General features: G+C 34.9%; 1 protein-coding gene across 1 annotated transcript in view; it reads left to right on the top strand.

The window, feature by feature from the left end:
* LOC128982901 (LMBR1 domain-containing protein 2 homolog) overlaps nucleotides 1–12,583 on the top strand; it is a 186,681-nt gene extending 174,098 nt beyond the window's left edge. The window contains exon 12 of the mRNA XM_054401962.1: nucleotides 8,345–12,583. Within this exon, the coding sequence (XP_054257937.1) occupies nucleotides 8,345–8,502 (158 nt within the window). The 3' untranslated portion in view covers nucleotides 8,503–12,583. The remainder of the gene's footprint in view (nucleotides 1–8,344) is intronic.
* Nucleotides 12,584–26,200: the final 13,617 nt, after the last annotated feature.

The following is a 26,200-nucleotide window of genomic DNA, read 5'->3' as shown; positions in this document are numbered from 1 at the left end:
TTATTTTAACTTAATTGAAGGTTCCGAACTCTAGAAGCGCTCACAAAATCTTGCAGACGCTCCGGAGTGAGCTATATTATCCTCGCCTTTGTTAAGTGTTCTTGAAAATTTTACCTAACTTAGAACGACTCTTTAGGTCCGATGAGTATACTACCCTGGCCAATTCGATACTGTAAACTACTCGTCTTACCCTTTAAATTATTTAACTTATGATTATAAAAGAATGTAGTGCGATAGTTTACTAAACAAAATACAATATAAAAATTCCTACAGAGTCTCCGGGACCTGATTAGTATGTCTAAACAAAGAATTTTTTGTGATATAGTTGAAATAAACTTTTGTTACTACAGTATTCTTCGCAATTGTTCAAATTGGGATACTCCTGAGACTTAATTAGCCTAGATCACCTTTAACAATGGGGTTTGGAATACTGATGAAATGAAAATTAAATGAAATTAAAATACTTTTTTATTGTGGCGAACATTAGGACCACATGGTCCTTTCTTACAGTTAACCTCTTATGTACCTACTAAATATAAACTAAACAATGCACTTTTATAAAACTTTTAAAACTATAAACAAAATAATAAGTAAAAACTTAAGTTATAAATCTTTATCCCTAATATACGCATACACACACACATTCACTCTTTGCCATACCTAGGCCTAGAGCACGCCATCCCACCAAGCCACGGTCATCCGATCGAGATAGTACTCTTTCAGCGCCGCCGTCAGTCTGGAACAGGATTCTTTGTCCTGATAGTGAATGGTAGGGAGTTCCAAAGGCAACATACTGTTACTGTAAATGATCTATAGTCCAGGCAAAATACGACAAATTACCCCTAAACCTGGGCAAAATTGCTTCACAAGCGATTCAAGTGGTATTCAACACAGAAAATAATGCTGTATAACATATCCAAAATCCGACAAAATCCGACCATGGGAAATTACTAAAAAATCAAATTCAAAATGGCGGCAAAATTTCATTTTGTTGTGATATTTGTTTTAAGACTTTTGGCGGTATGGGATAACGGAAAGCACATATACATAAATTAAATATCAGATTGGATGTTGAAATATCAAATAAAAACAAGAATAGACTTTATTAAAACGACAAGGGCATATTTGTATGTACATTTTAATTTCTATAGTTACTAAAAAAGAACAAAATTTAAAAAGTTTTCTTGGTCAAACTATTCATTTGAATAACTGTTATAATTTTGTTTCAATGTTCTTCATCTGGCACTCCCCTCAAGAAGCAAAACAAGACAGTCCGTTCCGTTTACACCCACAGTTGCGCAATGGGTCATAAAAGAAGAATGGATCATTTTCAAATCACTCTAGGGTTGGCGGTATATCAGATACTGTACGGTAGTACGAGTTTTTTGCCAAGAAGGACATTATTCTCAGACGTTTGAACAAATATGTGAAAAATAACTATTATAGGAAACAGTAAACATGAATACTATAGTATGAAACAGTAAACATATCAAAACAGGCAATGCAAAAAGACTACAAAACAAAAAGTCGTACCCCCATACATTTCTTATGGACGTTTCGTAATTTGAACATTTATTAAGATATTTCTTATATCTCCAGTATTTACTAATGCTTGCAATTTGTTCTAGCCTTAAAACATTCTGTGATAAGAGTTTACATTTGAGCTATTGATCGTTAAAATCGGATGATTTAGAAACGAGCTACGAACCCTATCATAATATTAAATTTAACTTTTTAGATGTATTTTTTTATTAGAAGATGTATATCTCGGGTTGTTAATATGTCACCAAGTTCATTCTGGTCTCAAATTACTCAGTGCATCTTTGGCTTTATTTTTATTAACCATTTAATAAAATCTGATGAATTTTAATTGAGTCATGAATCTTTATTTAACAGTAGATTATTTGTTTTTAAAAATTTGTCTTTAGTTTTAGACATATATCCCCAATTCTAAATAACTCCCAAAAATCGTTACAGTCTTAAATAAATAGTAACATTATTGACTTTTGTTTTAGCTATGGATTACTTATTGGGAGTTATTAGAATTGGGGATAAATGCCCTTAACTAAAGACAAATTTTGTAAAAGAAATAATTTCCTGTTAAATAAAGATTCATGACTCAATTAAAATTAAAATTCATCAGATTTTATTAAATGGTTAATAAAATTAAAGCCAAAGATTCACTGAGTAATTTGAGACCAGAATGAACTTGGTGACATATTAACAACCCGAGATATACATCTTTTAATAAAAAATTACATCTAAAAAGTTAAATTTAATATTGTGTTAGGGTTTGTAGCTCGTCTATAACACGTCCGATTTTCATGATCAATAGCTCAAATGAAAACACTTTTATCACCAAATATTTCAAGGCTAGAACCAACTGCAAGCGTTAGTAAAAACTGGAGATATAAGAAATATTATCTTAAAAAATGTTCAAACTACGTAACGTCCATAAGAAATGGATTAGGGAGAATTTTCGTTTGAATATATCTTCAAAACGAGAAAATATATTTAAAAACATATATATATATAAAAAAGATTTTAGCATTGAAATCAGCGTGAAAATCTAATTTATAATGATGTGTCACAACACTATCATTACGTTTAAAAAAATATATTTATATCCAATATGGCAGATCCAAGATGGCGGCCAAAATGCGTTCCCTATCAAATTAAAGGACTAACCACACAACAAATATTGGTGGTAATCTCAAATAATAAATAACAAAATAACAAATAAGTGAATATATAAAAAATATGCATGAACATGCATGTGATATATTTTTTAATGTGTCCAATGTTGGGGATAACTGCCATTTTTAATCATCATTAGAGGGGGTTTCTTGTAGACCGATTATTGGCAAATTTTAGTACGTCACTCTGCACACCCAACACTATACCAAATAAAGCCATACAATGTTTTTTCTTTCATTGTTTTGAGGCCATATCCCATATTTATCTGACTATTGGTGTTTTAAAATAAATGGCTCTTAAGAAAAATAGCCGCCATTTTAAAATTTATTTTTAGACACTTTCCCATGGTCGGATTTTGTCGGATTTTGGATATGTTGTAAAGTAACATTTGTTGAGTCGAATACCACTTCAATGGCTTATGAAGCAATTTTGCCCAGGTCAAATCATAATTTTACTAGACTACTATTATAAACTGTTGTCTTATGGTGAGGAGTTAGGAGAGTTGATGAGCCAGAGCGGGTATTTCTTGCACCTCTTTCATTAAAAAATCTAAAATTGTTCACAAGTAATTTGGAATTTTGAGATTGATGGCCGAATGAGTTAGACCGAATACAATAGACTCCCTCTTATCCGGACTCCTTGGGACCGAGGCCAGTCCGGATAACGGCTTTTCTGGTTAAACGGACGTCCCCAAAAATTTGTTAAAACAGACTGTTTACTGTGATATTCGACTTAAATTTAGGAGAGCGTTGTATTTAAACATGTGATAACTGGTCTCAAATCTTTCCCACAAGAACAGTCGTTTCAGTACTGCCCACTTCCTGCCGATCTAGTCCGGTTAAACCAATGTTCCGATACAAATTGTCCAGTTTAAGAGATGTCATTTCCGCCGAGTGTAGTCCAGTTAAAAGGTGTCCTAGATAAGAGGGAGTCTACTGTATTAATAATGCGTATTTCTCTAACGTCAGACAGTTTTTAAAGAGAAGAATTTATATAGTACGGTGTGACGTGATCATCTCGTCGAAGATCATACAACAATCTTATACAGTAATTTTGAGCTTGTTGCAATTTTGTTGTCATATCAGTTAGTTAGGCGAATCATGCCTAACTAATCCACATAGAACGGATATGATATGATAATGTTTCCATGACTGATGGAGATATTCAGGATTTTGTCGCTATTGCGGTAGACGATGATTGGGTTTCTCTGTTACACTACAAAGCTTTACCCGAAGTAAATGTTTGCTCATTTCAATAAATTTCTATTTTGAAATTTAACTCTTGTCTATTATTACTTACTTTTCTCACTGGTACAACTACAGTGAAGAAGAAGATTAAAACAGTTTGACAAATCAGGAAAATATATTCGGTAATCGCACCGACAAAGGTTACGACAAAGTGTCCTTAAATGTACGGGAATTGTCCATGAATTTTTTTATCCAGAATGTAGTAGACACCCTGGTTCTTGTTTTCCAAGACCAAACTTCTTTAAACTACACCATAGCACAGAAGAAGCCTGTTTTCTATCTGAAAACAGCCTATGGAAGTAATGAAGGCGAGAGTTACGTAATTGTTGCTTAACTTGGTTTCTGAGCTGACGGTATTGGGCCATTAGCCCCACGTCTCTAGTTCTCCAGGCTCTGCGAAAGACTGAGTCCCGCTGAGCCATTAAGCTGAGGATCTCATTTGTGATCCAAGGTATGGGATGAACCCTTCGGGTAATGATTGGAGCGTGCTTATCATATAACTGCAAAATAATTTCATTTAGGGAATTTACCATGTCATCAACAGACTCCAGAGTATGTATAGAGTGCCAAGATATCAAATAAACATCAGCTATAAAATTACTACATAAAGTTTCTATACGTAATGATTTTTTTTTGGGTTTTGGTGCTCTTATTTAGAGAGTACAATAGATTAAATCAAGGCAAGATATGGCCGGGCTGGAAGCTGTCCGTATAGTAAAATTGCATGAGTCAAACATGCGTTCAGGTTTCAATAAGTCACAGTTGAAGTCGCCCATGATTAAAATACGACCGTAGCCAGGCATGAGGCGCAAGAGAATGTTTTCTGGAGAGAAACAGATTCGCAAGAGAATCTGGAGGGCGGTAACATGCCCCCAAGAGAAGAGCATCTGAGCCAGACAAACAAATTTCTAAAAACATGAACTCGGGTTTAGCCGAGTACTCACCCGGAGATGCATACAATTGTCTGGCATTTAAACCGTCCTTAACATAGACACCAACTCCACCACCAGTCTTGTTAAGCCGATCATTCCTAAAGATAGAATAACCAAACATTGCAACAATCTGATAACAAGTTTTGGTGTATTAAAACGACAAATTAACGAGAATAAGATGTTGTAGAGATTTACCGGTTAAACAGAACGGATACAGATGTAATTTTGAATGAGTTAATTTAAACCAAACTAAACTATAGCCTCCGCTTATCACTGAAGCAGGAACTGGTGGGTATAGAATAAATTTATGAAATTTACGTTATAAAATTTAGATATTTTAAATTGGAGTTGGGACAAGAATGTGTGTGTTAAATGTAGAGGTGTGCAGATATAAAAAAATCGGGTCGGATTCGGTTCGTTTCTGATGTCCGTAAACGAACCGAACCCAAATTTTATATCCATATAAATTGATTGCATCAACATACAAGGTTTACCGGCTTACAAGTTTTATCGGATATGATATTTGGGTTTGGTTCGGATACGGATATCCGAACAAACCCCAAATTTGATATCCGACACTATCCATTAAATATCCGATATTTTCAGATAGACTATGTATTTTGACATTTTAGTCTTGTATCACGATTATAAGGCACTAGCTGTACCCGCGGGCTTTGCCCCGTTTAACTTCATAAGTGAGCTCGTTCTCGTGGCTCAATCACGTTCTGGTTGAAGTTCGTTCGCTACGCTCACTCACCTTTAGATTGGAGGTCGTTCGCTGCGCTCACTTGCCTTCAGGTTAGCTCGTTCGCTACGCTAACTCGCCTCCAGGTTGAAGTTCGTTCGCTACGCTCACTCACCTTTTGGTTGCAAATTAGCTGTTGTCATAAATTAAAAAAAAAATAATAGTGCTGCACCCTGTTGGTAATCCTTGTAACTTTAATGCTATTGGACATCATAGAACAGAACCAACTTGTTTATTTGAAACAGCTGTTAAGATTCATTATTTCCTTTTAAATATGAAAAATCATAAGGTTAACATGGGAAACTCCAGAGCCACTGGGGTGGAGCCCAAAAGCCCGATCAAAATAAAAACTACTTAGTTTCCCTATTTAATGCCCAAAGAATCGGTGTACCGAATTTCAGCCTCCTAGGTAAATAGGAAGTGGGAGAATTAGTGATGAGTGAGTGAGTGAGTGAGTCAGTCAGTGAGGGCTTTGCCTTTTATATATATAGATTCACTGAGACATTGCCTTGCCATATAAATTGATTACTTCAACAAACAAGGTCTGCACTGAGACATTGCCTTTTACCATATAAATTGATTACATCAACAAACAAGATCTGCACTGAGACATTGCCTTTTACCATATAAATTGATTGCATTATAACACAAGGTCTGCACTGAGACATTGCCTTGCCATATAAATTGATTACACCAACAAACAAGATCTGCACTGAGACATTGCCTTTTACCATATAAATTGATTGCATTATAACACAAGGTCTGCACTGAGACATTGCCTTGCCATATAAATTGATTACATCAACAAACAAGATCTGCACTGAGACATTGCCTTTTACCATATAAATTGATTGCATTATAACACAAGGTCTGCACTGAGACATTGCCTTTTACCATATAAATTGATTACATCAACAAACAAGATCTGCACTGAGACATTGCCTTTTACCATATAAATTGATTGCATTATAACACAAGGTCTGCACTGAGACATTGCCTTGCCATATAAATTGATTACATCAACAAACAAGATCTGCACTGAGACATTGCCTTTTACCATATAAATTGATTGCATAATAACACAAGGTCTGCACTGAGACATTGCCTTGCCATATAAATTGATTGCATTATAACACAAGGTCTGCACTGAGACATTGCCTTGCCATATAAATTGATTACACCAACAAACAAGGTCTGCACTGAGACATTGCCTTTTACCATATAAATTGATTGCATAATAACACAAGGTCTGCACTGAGACATTGCCTTGCCATATAAATTGTTTACATCTACAAACAAGGTCTGCACTGAGACATTGCCTTTTACCATATAAATTGATTGTATAATAACACAAGGTCTGCACTGAGACATTGCCTTGCCATATAAATTGATTACATCAACAAACAAGGTCTACACTGAGACATTGCCATGACATATAAATTGATTGAATCAACATATGAGGTCAGCACTGAGAAATTGCCTTGCCATATAAATTGATTGCATCAACATACAAGGTCTGCACTGGGACATTGCCTTGCCATGTAAATTTATTGCATCGACATACAAGGTCTGCACTGAGACATTGCCTTGCCATGTAAATTTATTGCATCAACATACAAGGTCAGCACTGAGACATTGCCTTGCCATATAAATTGATTGCATCAACATATGAGGTCAGCACTGAGAAATTGCCTTGCCATATAAATTTATTGCATCAACATACAAGGTCTGCACTGAGACATTGCCTTGCCATATCAATTGATTGCATCAACATACAAGGTCTGCACTGAGACATTGCCTTGCCATATAAATTGATTGCATCAACATACAAGGTCTGCACTGAGACCATGATAAATCAGCTGTATTGAAAAATCTTACTTTACAATCCACACATTTTTTACTCAGAATTTGCAGGCATAAGTTTTTTTTATATCTTCAAGTGAAAAAATACGGATACATTTTCCATCATCGCTTTTTCTGACAAGAACTTTACCTTCCACAGACCATACATGTTTAAAGCCACTTTCTTTGAGTTTTTTAGCTTGAAACAGTAGGTTACGATTGTATGGAGTTAAATGGTCGTTGACATACATGTTAGTAGGTGGAATACCGTGAATGAAATCCGTTGATTTTATGGTAGCCTTTTTACAGTTTTTTAAGAAAGAATCACGGATTTTTCTATTGGAGAACTGAGCAATAATTGGCTTAGGCCCTTTATCTCTCATTGTTGGAACACGGGGTCGTTGACAAAGTCAATGTCCACAAACACCAATAAATATAAAATTTAAATTTAAATTTAAAAAAATTTAAAATTTAAAAATTTAAAATTTAAAATAAAAATTAAAATTAAACATATGTTAAACTTCTGTCACACTTGTTACAAAAACCGGCTCAATCAATTTAGTGCTGTTTTAATTGATTTAACTTTTGCAAGGCCAACAGTCAATCAATTTAGTGCTGTTTTAATTGATTTAACTTTTGCAAGGCCAACAGTCAAAAACTGAGTCTTTCCTTTTATTTAGCAAATGTATTTTGAAACACGGTACTTAGTTGTATCAAAACAAGGTATAAGTAATACCCAGGGAAAGTAATCCTCTTAGCACTTGAAAGACATTTCATGCCAAGTCACTTCTTTGTATCAATGCACCATACAATAGGGACCTTTAGAGTATTTCCCTATTTTACTGCTGAGTTGTAGTTAGTGCTATACTCGTGTGTCACAGGCTTCACACAGCAGAGGACTAGAGAAGACTCCCACTCCAACCTGTTGGCTGCTGCAGAGCCAATCGACACCTATCACAGCAATGATGATTCCTTCACTCAAGACTTCATCCCTACACGAGTTGGAGACCCTCCGCGAGGCCTGTTTGATGATATATAAACATTTATGTTAGGCTTACTAGGATCTCATGTACAGTTAATGTAAGTTGGGTTGATGGTGGATTTTGTATATTCAGAACTTAAAAAGTAACCTTGTGCAATTATGTTGCTGAGACATTAAAAATGTCAGATTTTATAACCGGTTGATAGTGTAATGTAAGTATAGGTGCCATTGGCATTGCAAGTAGATATATTTGTGTAGATTATATTGAGAAGTGTACTCGTAGGATTTACTAAGTATTGCCTAAAAAACTGATTGAGGTAGTTTTCAAAGTAAAGGGGTTTCAAGGCTTTTTGAAAGCAAATGTTTTAAAATTTATATAGTTTTTGTGTGATAATAATGACATGGTCTTAACATAAATATTTATTGACTAAGGTAATTCCAATTGCTTCTGAATTTACTTCAAACAAAAAGTTATAGGAATTAAATTATTAAAATCAGTGGCAAACTATTTTGTTAGTTAGTCAATCGGTCCTGCACTTGTTTTATTTTAACAACTTATTATGTTGGTGTACAGTATCCAGCCAAAAAATATACAGATGTAGATAGTTCTTCGATGCTAAATGCCAGTGTATGTACCACTTTACTGACACTTGAAATTTTGTATGATATTACCGCAGTTCACAGCTAGTGCCACCACACATGTTTCTTATTTATGACTTCTTTTGTGATATTAATTTATCTTTTTAAAGAATCACGTCTATCACAAATTTTACATTCTTCATGACTATAAGGATGGGGAGTAGGTGCTTACAATGTTAGCATTATAGTTTCCAGGATTTTTGACAGTACATTTAACACCTCTCATGAGCCAAATACCACATTACCAGCAACAAATTTACAGAGAACCCATAACACTGTTTAATATAAACCCATACTATTTTAACACAACTTTTTTTACAGAATTTTCTATTTTTATTCAAAAGGTAAAGTTTTTAAAACTTCCCAATATTAGTTGTGGGATTGCACAGTGCCGGATTTAGGGTACTGGAGGCCCTAGGCCAAATTACTTGAGCGGCCCTCCCCCTCCCCCTGTGGTGGAAATTCTTTGCAATCGCGGAAATAATCGTGAATATCTCTTATGCATCAAGGGGACATCATCATTGACACCCGTGATCGTGGATGAAATCGTGGACATCTCTCCTAAATCAAGTCAAAGCCATCATAGGTATCCGAGAGCACGGCAAAATCATGAACATCCCCCACGGGCTGCAACAAAGGGACATTATCACCGTCACCCGCGACCACAGTAAAATCGTGAACATCTCCCGCGGGCCGCAATCACGGGGACATCATCATCGACACCCACGGCCGGGGCGAAATCGTTAACATCTCCAGTGGGCCGCAATCACAGGGACATCATCATCAACACCCACGGCCGTGGCAAAATCGTTAACATCTCCCGCGGGCCGCATTCATGGGGACATCATCATCGACACCCACGGCCGCGGCAAAATCGTGAACATCTCCCGTGGGCCGCAATCACAGGGACATCATCATCAACACCCACGGCCGCGGCAAAATCGTGAACATCTTCTGTGGGCCGCAATCACGGAAACATTATTATGGTCACCTGTGATCGCAGCAAACTAATGGTTAAACAAATTATTTTTTTAGCCTATCTAAAAAAATTGTTGTGCAATCCTCTGCGGCCCCCTCTTGCTTGCGGCCCTAGGCCGCGGCCTAATCGGCCTAGTGGTAAATCCGGCACTGGGATTGCAATGTACCTGTCCAAACCTGTGTAGTATTTATTATGTAGCTTTGATCAGAGCCTACTGAAGAAATTCATATTATTATTATTCCTTTTTTAAGTGTTCCATAAGAGTCCAAGGTTAATTTACCAAACTCCAATTGATATTACCGAGCCCTCTCTGTAAAGAAAGACCTTCTTGTCAACAAAGAGACCAGAAACCAGCTGCTGACTGTGTGGTGTTGCAAACAAATCTTTTCCAACAATGTTTTGGAACAGATCGTATAAATCAGTGAAAATGGACACTCATATAGTTTTTTGTGAGAGAGTATTTTTTTATGATTTCGGCTGTTGTATATTTAGCCTGACACTATAATATATCACACATTAAAAAAGTTATCATTGAAAAAATATATAAATTGTGAAGGCATGTAGTCTAATGTTATTGTAAAATTTTTGGGAGATTATGGGGAGAATGTTATGGTTAAGTTAAAGGATTTAGCATAATATTTTTAACACGTAAAAAAGTAACTTGTGTACAGTGTGTTCATTGGGATATACAAGGGCTAGTGACAGAATATTGACTTAGTCTTGCTCTACCTCTGTGCAACAGGGGCATGTAGATAGTGCTTGTGTATCCTATATCTCTGAACCACACACGCGTGTTTATGTAAGATAATACTTGAACTCTTCTCCAGTGTTGTACAGTACATAGTATAATTTAGTTTATGGCTGTGCTTTTGTTTATAATGATTTATTTATTGTTGTCTACTGTTTTTAATTGGAAACTTTTTCTGGATTTCAAATTTACCGATGAATTATATTATACTAGCAGAGTACCCGTCCTTCGTACGGGGTTGGCATGTAAGTATAAATGCTTATTGCAGTTATGGGAGAGGACACGGTTTAAGAAAATTTGGTCTTTTAATTTATACGGTATCCTATAGTGTAGCACACATCTACCATAGCCCTAATGTTCTACCAATACACCTAAACCATGGAAAAAAGTTAAGTTCTCTTTGTGTACCATAACTTTCTGTTGCTAGTTGGTTCAAATTAGCTGTGGTCATAAATGCAAAAACATAATAGTGCTGCACCCTGTTGGTAAGCCTCATAACTTTTTAATGCTATTTAATATCATAGAACCAACTTGTGAAGTTGAATCGGCTGACAAAATTCTTTAATTTCTTTAAATATCAATACTCTTAAGGTTAACATGCGAAACTCCAGAGCCAGAGCCACTGGGGCGGAGCTTGAAAGGATTTTTGATGTAAGAATATGTCTAAATGTTAATCGGGAATGTCATCTATCATCATACCAAATTTCAACCTTGTCGGTTTAGTATTTTTCGTGTTTACTTATCACAAACATCCATCCATCCATCCATCCATACTAGGGGTCTGCGGGACAGAAAATTTAAGGTCGGTACGGTTCGGTACGGTACAATATTTTGTACCTCGGTTCTCGGTACAAAATCGGTACGGTACGTGGCTACCCGTATTTTTGCGGTTTTCTTCTCAGAACTGTTTAAACCATTATTTTTAACTTTAATACATAGACATTACTATGAAAATGGATAGTATCCTACATTCATGGTCTTCTCACAACAATTACTGTACCACATATTATTAAAACAAAACCTTTTACTACTACGAGGATTGTGTAAAGAAAAATCACAGTTAAGATAAAGGCTTTACCTATTTTACTCTGAGATACTTTGAATAGCCATGATAAAGTGGTTTAAAAAAAAGGATACGAGTTTTTATGAATAAACATGTTTGAAACATTTATTGACAAGATAATTTCACAAAACTGGTAAATTATTTCCAACCAACACAATGTCTAGTTGTTTTTTTAAATTTTTAAAAACATATAAAAGCATTCAGTACGAAGACAGTGTAGTTTTGCCAGCTGTTCACAGCAGATGAGAATGAAAAACTGGAGGTTATGATGAAGTAATGGCAAAGAGCATTTTTTTATCAGCTTCAAAACTAGTTATAAGTTCAAACCATTCTTCATATCCAATGAAATCCTTACCCTACCATCCCTCTACATTCTGGAAACCATCAAAATTTTGAAACTCAACAACCCAAAAGTCAGAAATGATTGCCACAAACTTAATTTAAGAAACTCGAAACTTACCTATAATGTTCAGCAACACAGACTTACTAAAACTAGTAAAAATCCTCAAATAATAGGGTCAAAGTTATTTAATATGTTACCAGAGAATTTAAAACTAATCCACAATGACAAAACTTTCTTGAAAAATCTAAAACAATATTTGCTAAACAAACCATACTACGACCTAAATGAATTTTACGTAGATCACAGCATCTACAATAGACTAAACCATTAAACTGCTCACAACCTACACTAATACACAAATACACATATATACACATATACAGGGTGTCCCGGAACTCTCTACCAATATTTTAGGGCATTGTTCCTGAGTAAGAAACATATCTAAATATCATATTTAAATTGTCCGGAAGTCCTTAGTTACTCAGATAGCCGCCATTTTGTTTTTTCACTTATTAATTTTTTTCTGAAAATTGGTTAAACATACGAAGTTGAAACTTTGCAGAAACATTTATGACAACTAGACAAAGCTACAAAAAAATTATGACGATTTTTCAAATTCATAAAACAAAATGGCGGCTGTTTAAAATTTTGTTTCTTAAATTACTCGAAAACGGTTGATGTTACAAAAATTTTACAAGAATAACTTTTTTAGGGCAATTTTATTACAAATCGATCGACACCTTAATCTTTAAGATCGGACGACTATTAACTGAGATATGGCAGTTTTAGTGATACGTGACCGCTTTCAGCATGCGCTGCAACTAATATCCGGCGGTCACGTATCACTAAAACTGCCATATCTCAGTTAATACTCGTCCGATCTTAAAGATTAAGGTGTCGATCGATTTGTAATAAAATTGCCCTAAAAAAGTTATTCTTGTAAAATTTTTGTAACATCAACCGTTTTTGAGTAATTTAAGAAACAAAATTTTAAACAGCCGCCATTTTGTTTTATGAATTTGAAAAATCGTCATAATTTTTTTGTAGCTTTGTCTAGTTGTCATAAATGTTTGTGCAAAGTTTCAACTTCGTATGTTTAACCAATTTTCAGAAAAAAATTAATAAGTGAAAAAAACAAAATGGCGGCTATCTGAGTAACTAAGGACTTCTGGACAATTTAAATATGATATTTAGATATGTTTCTTACCCAGTAACAATGCCCTAAAATATTGGTAGAGAGTTCCGGGACACCCTGTATACACAAACAAAAGAAGAATGACGATTCCCTGGTCTCAATGACTACGGTGAAGAGGACCTAGGTAAAAGGTAAGATAGATAAAATTCTTGCAAAGTTTTTTTCTAAAACTAAAATTTGGATTATCACAGAGTAAGATTATTGTCTTTTCATTTAGAAAGTTAACATCCTCAATATTAGTTTATCTCAGGCTCAATCCAATTTTCTTAGTATATTTTAACCCTAGCAGTGGTCAACTGTCGTCTGGTGACGGTTTGCCGTTGATGCTTAGAATGGCCAGCCGTCGTCTGGTGACGGTATGGGCCGAAATTATTTTAACGGTAAAAAAACACTTATAATCAACTCAGATGAGAATAATATATATACCATTTGAAAGATCACATTCTGAACTTTCGTTTTATTACATAAACAAACCCTGTAGCAGGTATATAACAATGTCACGACGATTAGAAATCAAATGAATTTTTGGCGCGGCACGACTTTTTTATCTTTATTGTGGTAGTGATATTTTAGAACTAAATATTGATTATGTTTTATCTATGATTTTATGAAAACAGCTGTTTTCGAAATTTATAACAAATGGCCAACCGTCGTCAGGTGACTGTATGGAAAATACAAATTACATACAGTGTAAGTTATTATTACTAGTCAATACATACATACATACATCCATACATCCATACATACATACATCCATACATCCGTACATCCAAACTTTCTTACTTATAATATTAGTAGGATAGGTAAACTGTTGTAATATTGCTTGTTTATGGATAGATTTTTATCAAACTTGGCAAATTTATTTATTTCATACTGGGCTAATAATATTTTCCTTAAAATCACACTTCGTTACCCTCCCTGTAGGCAGCAAACCTAGGTACTCGTTAAACCTAATGTTATTGAATTAGATTTAATTGAAAATAAAGTCACACAAATGGAAATTTGCTTTGGCTGCTGGTTTGCTGTGGTGGGGGCATTATGAAATTGTAATTGATGTAGAAAGAATACTTTGTGGTAGTACATGATTAACTCTAATTCATATAAGATACCAAATAAATCAATCCCGTTGGTCACAATTAGTAGTGACATTTGAAAAGCTACTGCAAACCAGCGCTACTATTCATATTTGCTAGCAGCTTTACCCGTGCCTTAATGCAACAGGGTCAGTATGCAAAAGAGACAATGTTGGATCTTTGAAAATGCAAAATGGTTTCACTCCTACCATTTAATTTAGAAACAAAATTTAACTGTACTACATAACTTGATAATAGTACGTTTTTGTTAACTCATAATGTGAATACTTATTTAGGCTACCTACGATACAAAACCAATGATAGATTTTAAGGAATACTAAAAAGAATGTATTTCATGGTTTGCACTGTAAACAAAAAGCTATCACAATAATTCCAAACCGAAAAATAGAAAAAATAGGAAAATATAAATAAATATGGAAAGTAGGGTAATTTCCTAACATATTTCAGTGAAATTATAATCAGACAAATGGAAATTTGCTCAGTCTATAGATTTGCTGCGGCAGGGGGGTTATATTACTGTTTACACAAAAATAAATAAAAAAATAAACCTCATAAAACTCAGGATAAGGGCCTAGGTTGATACGGCAATGATTATAGAATCTTAATTATTTCCTATATCCATGAATGATTTATTTTACAACTAATTATTCCCTGTAAAATATTATTACAGCATTTCACAAATATCAGAACAGACTCAGTATAATAGATCATAAACATAAACAAATTAAGTAACTAAAAGAATCATATTATACTAATGAAATTACATTAACATATGGTTTGACAGTTCCATTTAAGTAATTTAAAAAAATGTTTACATTCGGGCTAGTGACATTATTATTTTAAATTTATAATCCTTACCCTCTTTGTTCTAATATTCGTGCAGTATTTAATATGTTTGAACCGGCTGTGTGGAATTGTGAAATCAAAATTCATTTGACAGTTAGTTCTGCTTGTTTACATTTTTAAACTTTGTAGGTTTGTTCTTTGTTACCATGGATACCATCAATCAATATTTACTTTTAAATCTCTCACCTCAAATTTTTGAAAGCCCACGGGGCAGAGCCCTAGGACAATATCGAAGCGGGAATAGTTCTATACAGGGTGAATTTTAAATGAGTTCCCCCCCTACTTTTTTCTACATTTCTTAAGATATCATCTCCGGACCACGTCAGATCATTGTTGAGTAGTAAGTACTTCATTTTGACTGGGTTTACATTTTTGGCCGCCATCTTGGATCCGCCATATTGGATACAAAGTTTTTTTTTCAAATGTAAAGGTAGGGTTGTGACCCATTATTTCAAACAAGAATTTTACGCTGATTACAATGCCGCAATTCGTTTTTAAAAATCTTGATCCGTTCTAAAGTTATGAGGAGTTTTTATAACTTTATTTTTAGCCCATTTTAACATTGTGCATTAACAAAATAAGCCCATAATCTCAAAATAGTGTTAGATAAAGATAAGTATACACCACCATTAATTGTCGACATATTTTCACTTGGTTATGACGGATGTAAATTTTCCAGCCGCCATCTTGGATTCGCCATTTTGAAATGTGATCAATTAATTTAAATATGAAGGTGGTGTTGTGACCCATCATTTTGAACTACTTTTTTATACTGGACTCAATGCCGCAATCCGTTTTTGGTTATCAAGCTTTCTTGATGAAATATTAAAATACTCTTATTTAAAATTTCAATATTTCAAAATCCAAAGATGAAAATGAAAAACGGATTGCGGCATTGGGTTAAGCATAAAAAAGTAGCTCAAAATGATGGGTCACAACACCACCTTCATATTTAAATTAATTGATCACATTTCAAAATGGCGGATCCAAGATGGCGGCTGAAAAAACTACATCCGTCACAACCAAGTGAAAGTATGTCAACAATGAATGGTGTTGTATACTTATCTTTATCTAGCACTATTTTGAGATTATGGTCTTAGTTTGTAAATGCACAATGTTAAAATGCGCTAAAAATAAAGTTATAAAAAGTCCTCATAACTTTAGAACGGATCAAGATTTTTAAAAACAAATTGCGGCATTGTAATCAGCGTAAAATTCTTGTTTGAAATAATGGGTCACAACCCTACCTTTACATTTGAAAAAAAAACTTTGTATCCAATATGGCGGATCCAAGATGGCGGCCAAAAATGTACACCCAGTCAAAATGAAATACTTACTACTCAACAATGATCTGACAGGGTCCGGAGATGATATCTTAAGAAATGTGGAAAAAAGTAGGGGGGGAACTCATTTAAAATTCACCCTGTATGTATCCTCGGAGCTGTAGCTTCATTTGTGTGCAATTTGAGCCCAGTCAGTTCTGTAGTTTTTGAGATTATCTCATACAAACACACACACAGACACCACCTCTTCTTTACAATAGTATAGATCGATTTATCTTAATGTATTCAAATTCATACAGTAATTTTTAATAGTGTATTTTATGTTGTGTATAAACATTTTATCATTTAAAATATTAATCAGATTTTTGTTGGAGTCAAACTCAATTTATAGTGTGCATTTTACTGATTGTAAATACCAAAACCATTAAAATGCCAATAAAGAAAATAAGTCATACATGTTACACCTGTAATGTAATGAATAGTGTGGCTATTTTTAATTAGTTGTGTTGAAAGGAGTCCATATTTGCTTGTATTTAAAAATACCTCTACTCAATTAATTGGGTGGTATTTATAGTTTTATTTAAGTTGAATTTGTTTTCTGTCCCAACAATTGCCATAAATATTAGCCACTATTAACTGTTCTAGTTGGATATTTTATTTTACAATCTTTGTTTGAAGGATTTTGTGATATAGATTTTAGTACTTTTATCAAATTTTTCAATGTGAATTAAATAACAAACATCAAACACAAAAGATTTACTTACTCTTTAGTACTCTAGAACCACCATATGTATTACTATCAACCCTTTTCAGTCTGTAGGCGACGTACAGTGTGCACTGCCCACTGCCCTTTTCAAGTCAAATGTGACATCAAACGTGCCCTGTTGAACACACAGATGCTAGGCCACTTATAGTGCCTGCACTGTTGTTTTGTGTCATACTCAGGTGTGATGCCACATTGAACCACTGACCTCAGTGGGTACGGCTGTTTCTGAAATCTTGTTTGACAAATTGAGGTAAACATTTTAAACCTGTACTTTAAAACTTTTTTAAGTAGGGATCAGGGTGTCTAGTAGTCGGGAAAGTCGGGAATTAGTATTGAATTTAAAAATGGTCTTGAAAAGTCGGGATTTAGTCTTAAATTTGATTTCAAAGTCGGGAATTTTCATGATTTTGCCGCGATAGTGGACGACGACGATGACGTTTCCGAAACCACGAGAGACGACAATGACGTTTCTGTGACAGCGGGAGACGACGATGACGTTACCGTGACCGCGGGAGACGACGATAACGTTTCCTTGACCACTAGAGACGACGATGACGTTTCTGTGACCGCGGGAGACGACGTTGATGTTTACACTGGCGGGGAGACTCATGATTTTTCCACGATCGCGGAGGACGACGATTACGTTTCCGTGACCGTGGGAGTCAATGATGATGTCTACACGGCCGCAAGAAATTTTCATGATTTTGCCGTGATCGCGGACAACGACGATAACTTTTCCGTGACCGCGGGAGACGGCGATGATGTCATTGATGTCTAAAAGGCCGCGGGAAATGTTCATGATTTTGCCGTGATCGCGGGCGACGACGATCACGTTTCTGTAACCGCTGCAGTCAATGATGATGTCTAAACGTACGGTACGCGGAAGATTCCATGATAAAAAAAACCAAATTTGCTAGTTAGGATTTTTTATTGCTGCATTATTTCTTTACTTGAAAACACGACATTATCATAATACTACTTTATGACAAAGACAGGGGTTGGTGTAGTATTATTTAGAAAATTTGGTTAAGCTATAAAAATTGGTATCGGTATCAAGAATTGAGAATCGATACATTTTGGTATCAACATCCACTAATTGTTGAAAAAACTAGTCTTGAAAGATCTGGAGTTAGTCTTGAAAAGTCTGGAATTAGTCTTGAATTTTGTAATGGAAATAAACTAGACACCCTGAGGGATGGAATGAACATTTTAGTTTATAATGTTCAAAATAAGATGTATACTTCTAATATTTCTATAGCTACAAAAAGTTTTAAATAGGAATGATTCTCGAACCACCGATACTTGGCCCGTCAAAAATCAATTCCGATACCGATATCCGTCCCACGCGATTGCGCAAGAGGGCGACAAGGTTTCCATGACCATGACAGACGTCTACACTGTCACAGAAGATGTTCATGATATTGCCGCGATCGCGGACAGCGAAGATAACGTTTCCGTGACCGTGGGAGTCAACGATGTCTAAACGGCCGTGGAAAGTGTTAATGAGTTTATCGCGATCACGAATGTCGACGATGATGTTTCTGTGACCCCGGGAGACGATGATGACATCTACTCTGCTATCGGAAATGTTCATGATTTTGCCGCGATTGCGGACGACAACAATGACGTTCCAGTAACCGCGGGAGTCAATGATGATGTCTACACAGCCGCGGACTTTTCATGATTTTGCCGCGATCACGCAAGACAACGATGACATTTCTGTGACCGCAGGAGTTGATGTTGATGTCTTAACTGCCGCAGGAGTTAATGTTGATGTCTTCACTGCCGCAGGAGATGTTGATGATTTTCCCGCGACCGAAAAAGACAGTGATGATGTTTCCGTAATTGAGGAAGATATTTCGGATTTTGCAGTGATCCCAGAAGACGAAGATGATATCCCCACGATCGCTGGCAATGATCACGATATTACCTTGAGTTTGGCTTGACTGAAAATGTCAGGCTAGCACACCTTTATAATATAATTTTCTTTTTACTTTCTCCCCCTATACATAGTATGTGGAGAAAGTATGCTTTTTGTCAAAATTTTCAAGTTTGAGTTTTGAGTGGATATATCCTTTTTGGGCCCCTCTGGACCCAAAAAAGGGGTTTTTGAAGTGGCATCTGTATGTAGGAATGTGTACAGAGGTACAGACTACACCTGAGGTCCGATTTTGATGAAATTTGTTATGTAGGTACTAATCCATGGTATCTCCAGGCGTTTGTTTTTTTTTTTTTTTTATTTTTTAGAAATTTTGGTTGTAAATGGTGATTTTCCCATAAAAAACCCATAAAATAACAGAAAAATAGGATTTTTCTCAAAAATTGCCCTAACGATGTTTATAAAAAATTAGTATGTTGTAGCCCTTTAAATTCTGAACAAAATTGTAGAACTCGCATTCCTGTAAAAATTATGGCTTAAAAGTTTTTGTAACTTATGTTATTTTCCCATAAAAACCCATGAAAAAACAGAAAAATGGATTTTCAAAAAAAAACTTGTGATTGAAATTTGTCTGTTATGGTCCTTGCAATTCTAAACAACATAGTGCAACCCCCCCCCATTCCTGAAAAAATTATGGTTCAAAAGTTAATGCAACTTGTGATTTTAACTATTAGCCTAAATATCATAGTTACTCTCATTGCTTACCCATGATTGTTGACAAGCTAATGGGAGAAAGTATGTGTGAGATTGCTGATACTGTTTATTGATTTTTGTTGTTAGATTTTCATTTATATTTAATATGGTAGTTTTTAATGTGTTTAGAAGGGGTTAAACTTAAATTGGCTAGTTGGAATGTATTGTAACATACATTTTTCTTTACTTGAAAAACACCCAATTACCTCAAAATTATTAATGGAAGGACATATAGACAGGGGTTGGTGTAGTATATCCAGTCCATTCAGAAAGTTTTGTGAAACAATACAAAAAATGTTATAGGTATTGAGAATCAATTTTTCAGATATTGGTATCGAAAATCGATAAATTTTGGTATCAACATATATCTAGTTTAAAATCCAAACAAAAAAGTACTGATATGTCGATATGAAATCCCAAAGTGTCATCCAATAAATCCCTTTATAGTTAAAAGGTAGAATAGATATATCAATACTTAATTAACATTATAACTTACATAAAATTAGAAAACAAAAAATATAATACCCTAACTGCACGAACAAGAAAATCTATAAGATATAGTTTAAGTTGGTCCAGAAGAGAGCCGTTGCTCCTTGAGTTTAATTCCCAGGACAGATGGCTAGACACTAACTTAAATGACATTTGTAGTGTAGTTGAATAGACTTTGAGCAGAGTGCAGAACACTCCAGAGAACTACAGCAGGATATAAAGATTGTTTATAGACAAATTTATAACTTGGACACTATGAGTGGTCTAGCGACTGTTCCAGCATATCGCTAGTGGGCAGACTGAGTGGCTTAACATATCTGAGGGTTAGACGCGGGGCTTAATCGCCAATACTTAGCTCAGGAATGGGACTGGTCTCTATGAGTGGCCTAAGAAACCTGAGAGGAGATTTGAGTTGCTCCATACAAGTCCGCAAAGTGTTGTAGTTGATCATGAATGTGGGTCCAGTGTGATGAACTGAGTGCTCAGAAATCACATATTCTTGACAATAGAAACCGTTATTTTTATGTTATACAGGATGCGGCAAAAAACACATTTATTTAATGCAGCACACTGTTCAGCTACAGGTCGTCTGAGAGTGGTGGGGGTTTGGCTCGTTTGAAAGCCTACACGATGCTATTATCTGTGGTCATAGAGTAGTGGTCACCTGATCAACGGACGTTTTTTATAGAGTTGTTTTAAAAAAGTAATGATTCAGTCACTGCAACTCAGCGGCATTTCCATGTATTCTTTTAATTAGGGCAACGTAGATTCCGTCAAGCGCACAATCGTGTGGTGGGTTACCAACTTTAGAACACCGGCTTCTGTGTTCAAAAGGAAGCTGAAAAGCCGTCCAAAGCAGATCTGACGCCAGACAACTAACATTCAATAGAGTTTTTGCTGTTGTGGAAAACAGTCCTCGTAGGCCCGCCCGAAAAGCAGCATCTGCTTTGAACATGTCTGACCGCTCGGATACACTAATTTTGAGGTTCGATGTTAATTCCTATCCCCACGGATTAATTTTTATTAATCTGTTTAGGCAGACAACTAAAATTTGATAGAGTTCGTGCTGCTGTGGAAAACACTTCTCGTAGGCCCACCCGAAAACAAGCATCTGCTTTAAACATGTCTGACCACTCGGATACACTAGTTTTGAGGTTCAATCTTAATTCTTATCCCCACAGATTAATCTATCTTCTATACTTATTTTTTTACGCAAGCAGGTTTTTTGTGACAATTACTCCTCCGAAACTACTGAACCAATTTACATGTTCTTTGTGTCATTGGAAAGAGCGTACCGTGAAGTTGTGCAGGAAACTTTCTTTTTAGGAAAATAATTAGAGAGTGAGGCCCTGGGGCCCTTTAAAGTTTTGTATTTCTCCATAAGATTAACATGGGAAACAAATATTGTTATGAAACTCCAGCTGTTGTCAGAAATTAAAAGTGAGAAGAAGGACATTTGTTAATTGTAAACACAGTCAATAAGTTTGCTAATTTAACAGTTAGTTTGCTACAAACATTTACTTACTTGGTTGAAATGAAATAGTTACTATTTGAATTTGGGTTGGCGTAAATATTACAATGGAAAAAACGAGAAAGCCTGGATAAATTGTTATACTAAACAAAAAACTGAATTAACACTGTGCTGCATTTCTTAGTAATCATTGAAAGAGCCGATTTGCAAACTATGGAAACATAAAAAAGTCATAGAACACCACCAAGGAGAAGAAATATAAATAATGTGTTTTTTTTATATATAATCGTTATTATGGGCAACCTAATGCGGCTATGAGTACTAAGACTATTTGTAGAAAACACTAAAAAAATCAGCTTTTGAAAAATGATAAGATATTTATTTACAAGAAATGTTGATTGTATCGATCTGTTATGTACATCTTGAGTATTCCATAATTTTTTAGTCGAATCTTTTAAAGTCATCAAAAACTATTTCTGTTATTTGTTTTAAAATAATGTCTGTAATACTTAGCAATTGCTCGATTTCGAGCAACAGGGACACTAGTACTTATTTAATACACAAGCAGGTTTTTTGTGACAATTTCTTCTCGAAACTACTGAACCGATTTAAATGTCCTTGGTGTCATTGGAAAGAGCGTACCGTGAAGTTGTGCAGGAAACTTTCTTTTTAGGGAAATAATTCGAGGGTGAGGCCCTGGGGCCCTTTAAAGTTTCGTATTTCTCCATAAGATTAACATGGGAAACAAATGTTGTTATGAAACTCCAGCTGTTGTCAGAAATTAAAAGTGAGAAGAAGAACATATGTTAATTGTAAACAGTCAATAAGTTTGCCAATTTAACAGTTAGTTTGCTACAAACATTTACTTACTTGGTTGAAATGAAATAGTTACTATTTGAATTTGGGTTGGCGTAAATATTACAATGGAAAAAAGAGAGAGCCTGGATGAATTGATATACTAAATACCCCCGCCGCAGCAAACCTGCAGACTAAGCGAATTTCCATTTGCCTGATTGGATTTACACTAAAATATCTCCTTAAAAATATCACATTTATTCCCTATTTAAATAGAATCAGTTTAACACATAGTTAGGTTTGCTGCAACAGGGAGGGTGAAAGTGTTTTTTTTATGTAAAATGTTAATAGTTAGTAAGAAATAAAAACATTTTCCAAATTTGGGCAGAACATGTTAATAAACAAGCAAACTACAACAGTTTACTTATTCTCCATAAGAATAACATGAGAATTTTAAATTTACAATTTTTTGGAATTTTCTCCGTAACCATTAGGCGCATTATAACGCTTCAATATACTAAATTATTTGTTTTTTTAAGCTCTACTAAATTGTTTGGAAAGAAATTGCAAAATTTTATGTTTTTTGGGTCAAAAATGGGAAAAACCCATTTTTACCCCATAAAAGCCCCCATAAACCCCCGTTCCCATGGTCCAATCATGCTGGTTCGCGAACTCGTTCGAATAAACGTAGGTTTACAGGTTTGTACCAAATTTCATTAAAATCGGATCATTTTTGCTCGAGTTATCGCGCTAACGGACACATATATATATATATATAAATATATATATAAATATATATATATATATATGAATTTGAACGGATGGTGTTTTTGGCCTCTAGGGACCTCAAAACAAAAAAAAAAATCGGTCCCGGGTCCAGGTCTTACCATGAGTACTACGGTAATAGCTTATTCCCTATATGGGAAATTCGCTAAAAGAAAACTGAATTAACGCACTGCTGCATTTCTTAGTAATCATTGAAAGAAACGATTTGCAAACTATGGAAACATAGGAAAGTCATAGAAAGGGGAAGAAATAGAAATAATGTGTGTGTTTTTTTTTTTATAATTGTTATTATGGACAACCTAGTGCGGCTATTAGTAAGGCTATTTGTATAAAACTTTAAAAAACAAAATCAGCTTTTGAAAAATAATAAGATATTTACAAGAAATGTTGATTATATCGATCTGTTATGAACATCTGAGTATTCCATAATCTTTGAGTCAAATCTTTTAAAGTCATCAAAAATTATGACTGTTATTCGTTTTAAAATAACGCCTGTAATACTTAGCAATTGCTTGATTTCGAGCAACAGGGACACTAGTCTATATTATTAATACTCAACATGAAACTGTGTGAACAATAAGGCTTTTTTGTTTTAAGATTTAACCCCACATATTATATACCAAAATGTTCGTCTAGGTGTGTAGATTTGGAAACTCACCTTACATTTTTGAAAAAGTCCCTTGGGCTCTGTCCCAGTGGCTTTTAAAGTTCCCATGTTATTTGTAGAAGACACTAAAAACCAAGATCATCTTTTGAAAAATGATATGATATTTACAAGATATGTTGATTGATCGAACTATTATGTACATCGTGAGTATTTCCATAATCTTTGAGTCGATTCTTTTAAAGTCAACGGAAATTATGACTTTTTTTAATAACGCCTGTAATACTTCGCAATTGCTCGAATTCGAGCAACACGTACACTAGTTTCTATTAATCTGTTTATTTTTGTTTATTATCCATACAGATAATCGCGACGGAACCTCTCCATGTCGACCTAATTTAAAGAATGCATGGTAATGCCGCTGAGTTGCAATGACTGAATCATTACTTTTTTCAAACGACTCTATAACAAACGTGCGTTTCTCAAGTGACCACTACTCTATGACTACAGATAATGGCATAGTGTAGGCTTTCCAACGAGCATACCCCCACCACTCTCAGACAACCTATCGCTGAACAGTGCGCTGCAGAAAATAGATCCGTTTTTTTTTGCTGCATCCTGTACATCCTCCCAGGATAAACATTATGTCATCTTCATTTATAGTTCATTTCTATGTTCCTGGTTAAAACAATGTACTTTTTTTAGAGTCTAACATGATAGATCATCACTGAATGTTTTATAAATTTTGTGTTTTTATTCTTCAAAACTCAATTATGAATTTATTCTTAATTTAGGCAGGAGTATGTACATTGATTAACCAACACACGTAGACGTCTCATCCCATTATACATTTTCAAGCTTGTTTTTTGTGTCTAGTTCATGTTGTTGACACTAATTGCTAGTGTCGAGGAAATTTTGTTTCTATTATTTTAGGGTTGATTTAATGATCTGAGCTTTACTGTTTGGCAATATAACTAGGGGACGAGTTATTGTTTATGATTAGATTGTTTTATTTGGTTAAAAAAAATGTTTAAAACAATTTAAATAACAAGAAGCAAACTGTAAACAAAACACGACACCCACAGTGCACCGGACAGAACTAACAATGAAATTGTTTTCAGCTGATCCATAAGGATGAGAAATCTACTAAGGGAATATGTTTTATCCATGGTATGTACAATCTTCCACTGTTGGTAGACTTCAGTAACCTAAAGTCTATGGTACAACTAACTACTGTATTAAAAAAAAATATTTGTCGCCAAATTAGGTAGTGTTATCTCATCATTCAAATAGATAACATCCGTTTCTCTTTGAATGAGCATGTTGGCAATGAATACAGAATCTTATAAGAATCGAAACCGCCGTATTAAAAGAGGCGACGCTACAAAGATTTTGCCGCCAGCCGTAGTTCATGAAGACTACGGCTGGCGACGCTAGCGCTTCCTACATAAGTCTTCGTGAACTATTCGTAGCGTCGCCTCTTTTAATACGGCGGTTTCGCTTCTTATAAGGTTCTGTATTCAGTGATTTTGGTAAATTCATCTCTTATCAGCCACAAAAGATATAATGGTACTAAAATACATTCAGACTTGAAACATGTGTGGGGCTTTCTTAATTTATTTAGTTTATTCTTTTGAAAAATACTTTTTAAATTAAAGATATATAGTTGTTTGGTTTCTTATTGAATTTATAATAATTACACATTGTACAAAGAACACTTTGTTGTAATATTACAAAATATTGCTTAACATATATAGTCCAGTAAAATAAGACATTTTGGTATGCAAAAGGTCGGGTAGTTATGATTTTTGGATATGTTGTTAGTATTGGGCCCATAACATAAAATCCAAGTTATCCACCTCGAGATACTGCCGCTCGCCGCGGGGCGCGCCACTTGTTATCGAAATATCAAAAATATGGCAATTCCTATTGTTTTTCACTCAATCTCGCGAACCGTTGATTTTACCGAAAATGTTATACTATTACATTAAAGAAGAATAAATTTGTGACATTTTAAGCCCA

Source organism: Macrosteles quadrilineatus, unplaced genomic scaffold (genome assembly GCF_028750875.1).
Source record: "Macrosteles quadrilineatus isolate MER2022 unplaced genomic scaffold, UCM_ALF_1.0 Scaffold_1__1_contigs__length_201487025, whole genome shotgun sequence".
NCBI lineage: Eukaryota > Metazoa > Arthropoda > Insecta > Hemiptera > Cicadellidae > Macrosteles > Macrosteles quadrilineatus.
This window is presented reverse-complemented; position numbering and strand designations above follow the sequence as displayed.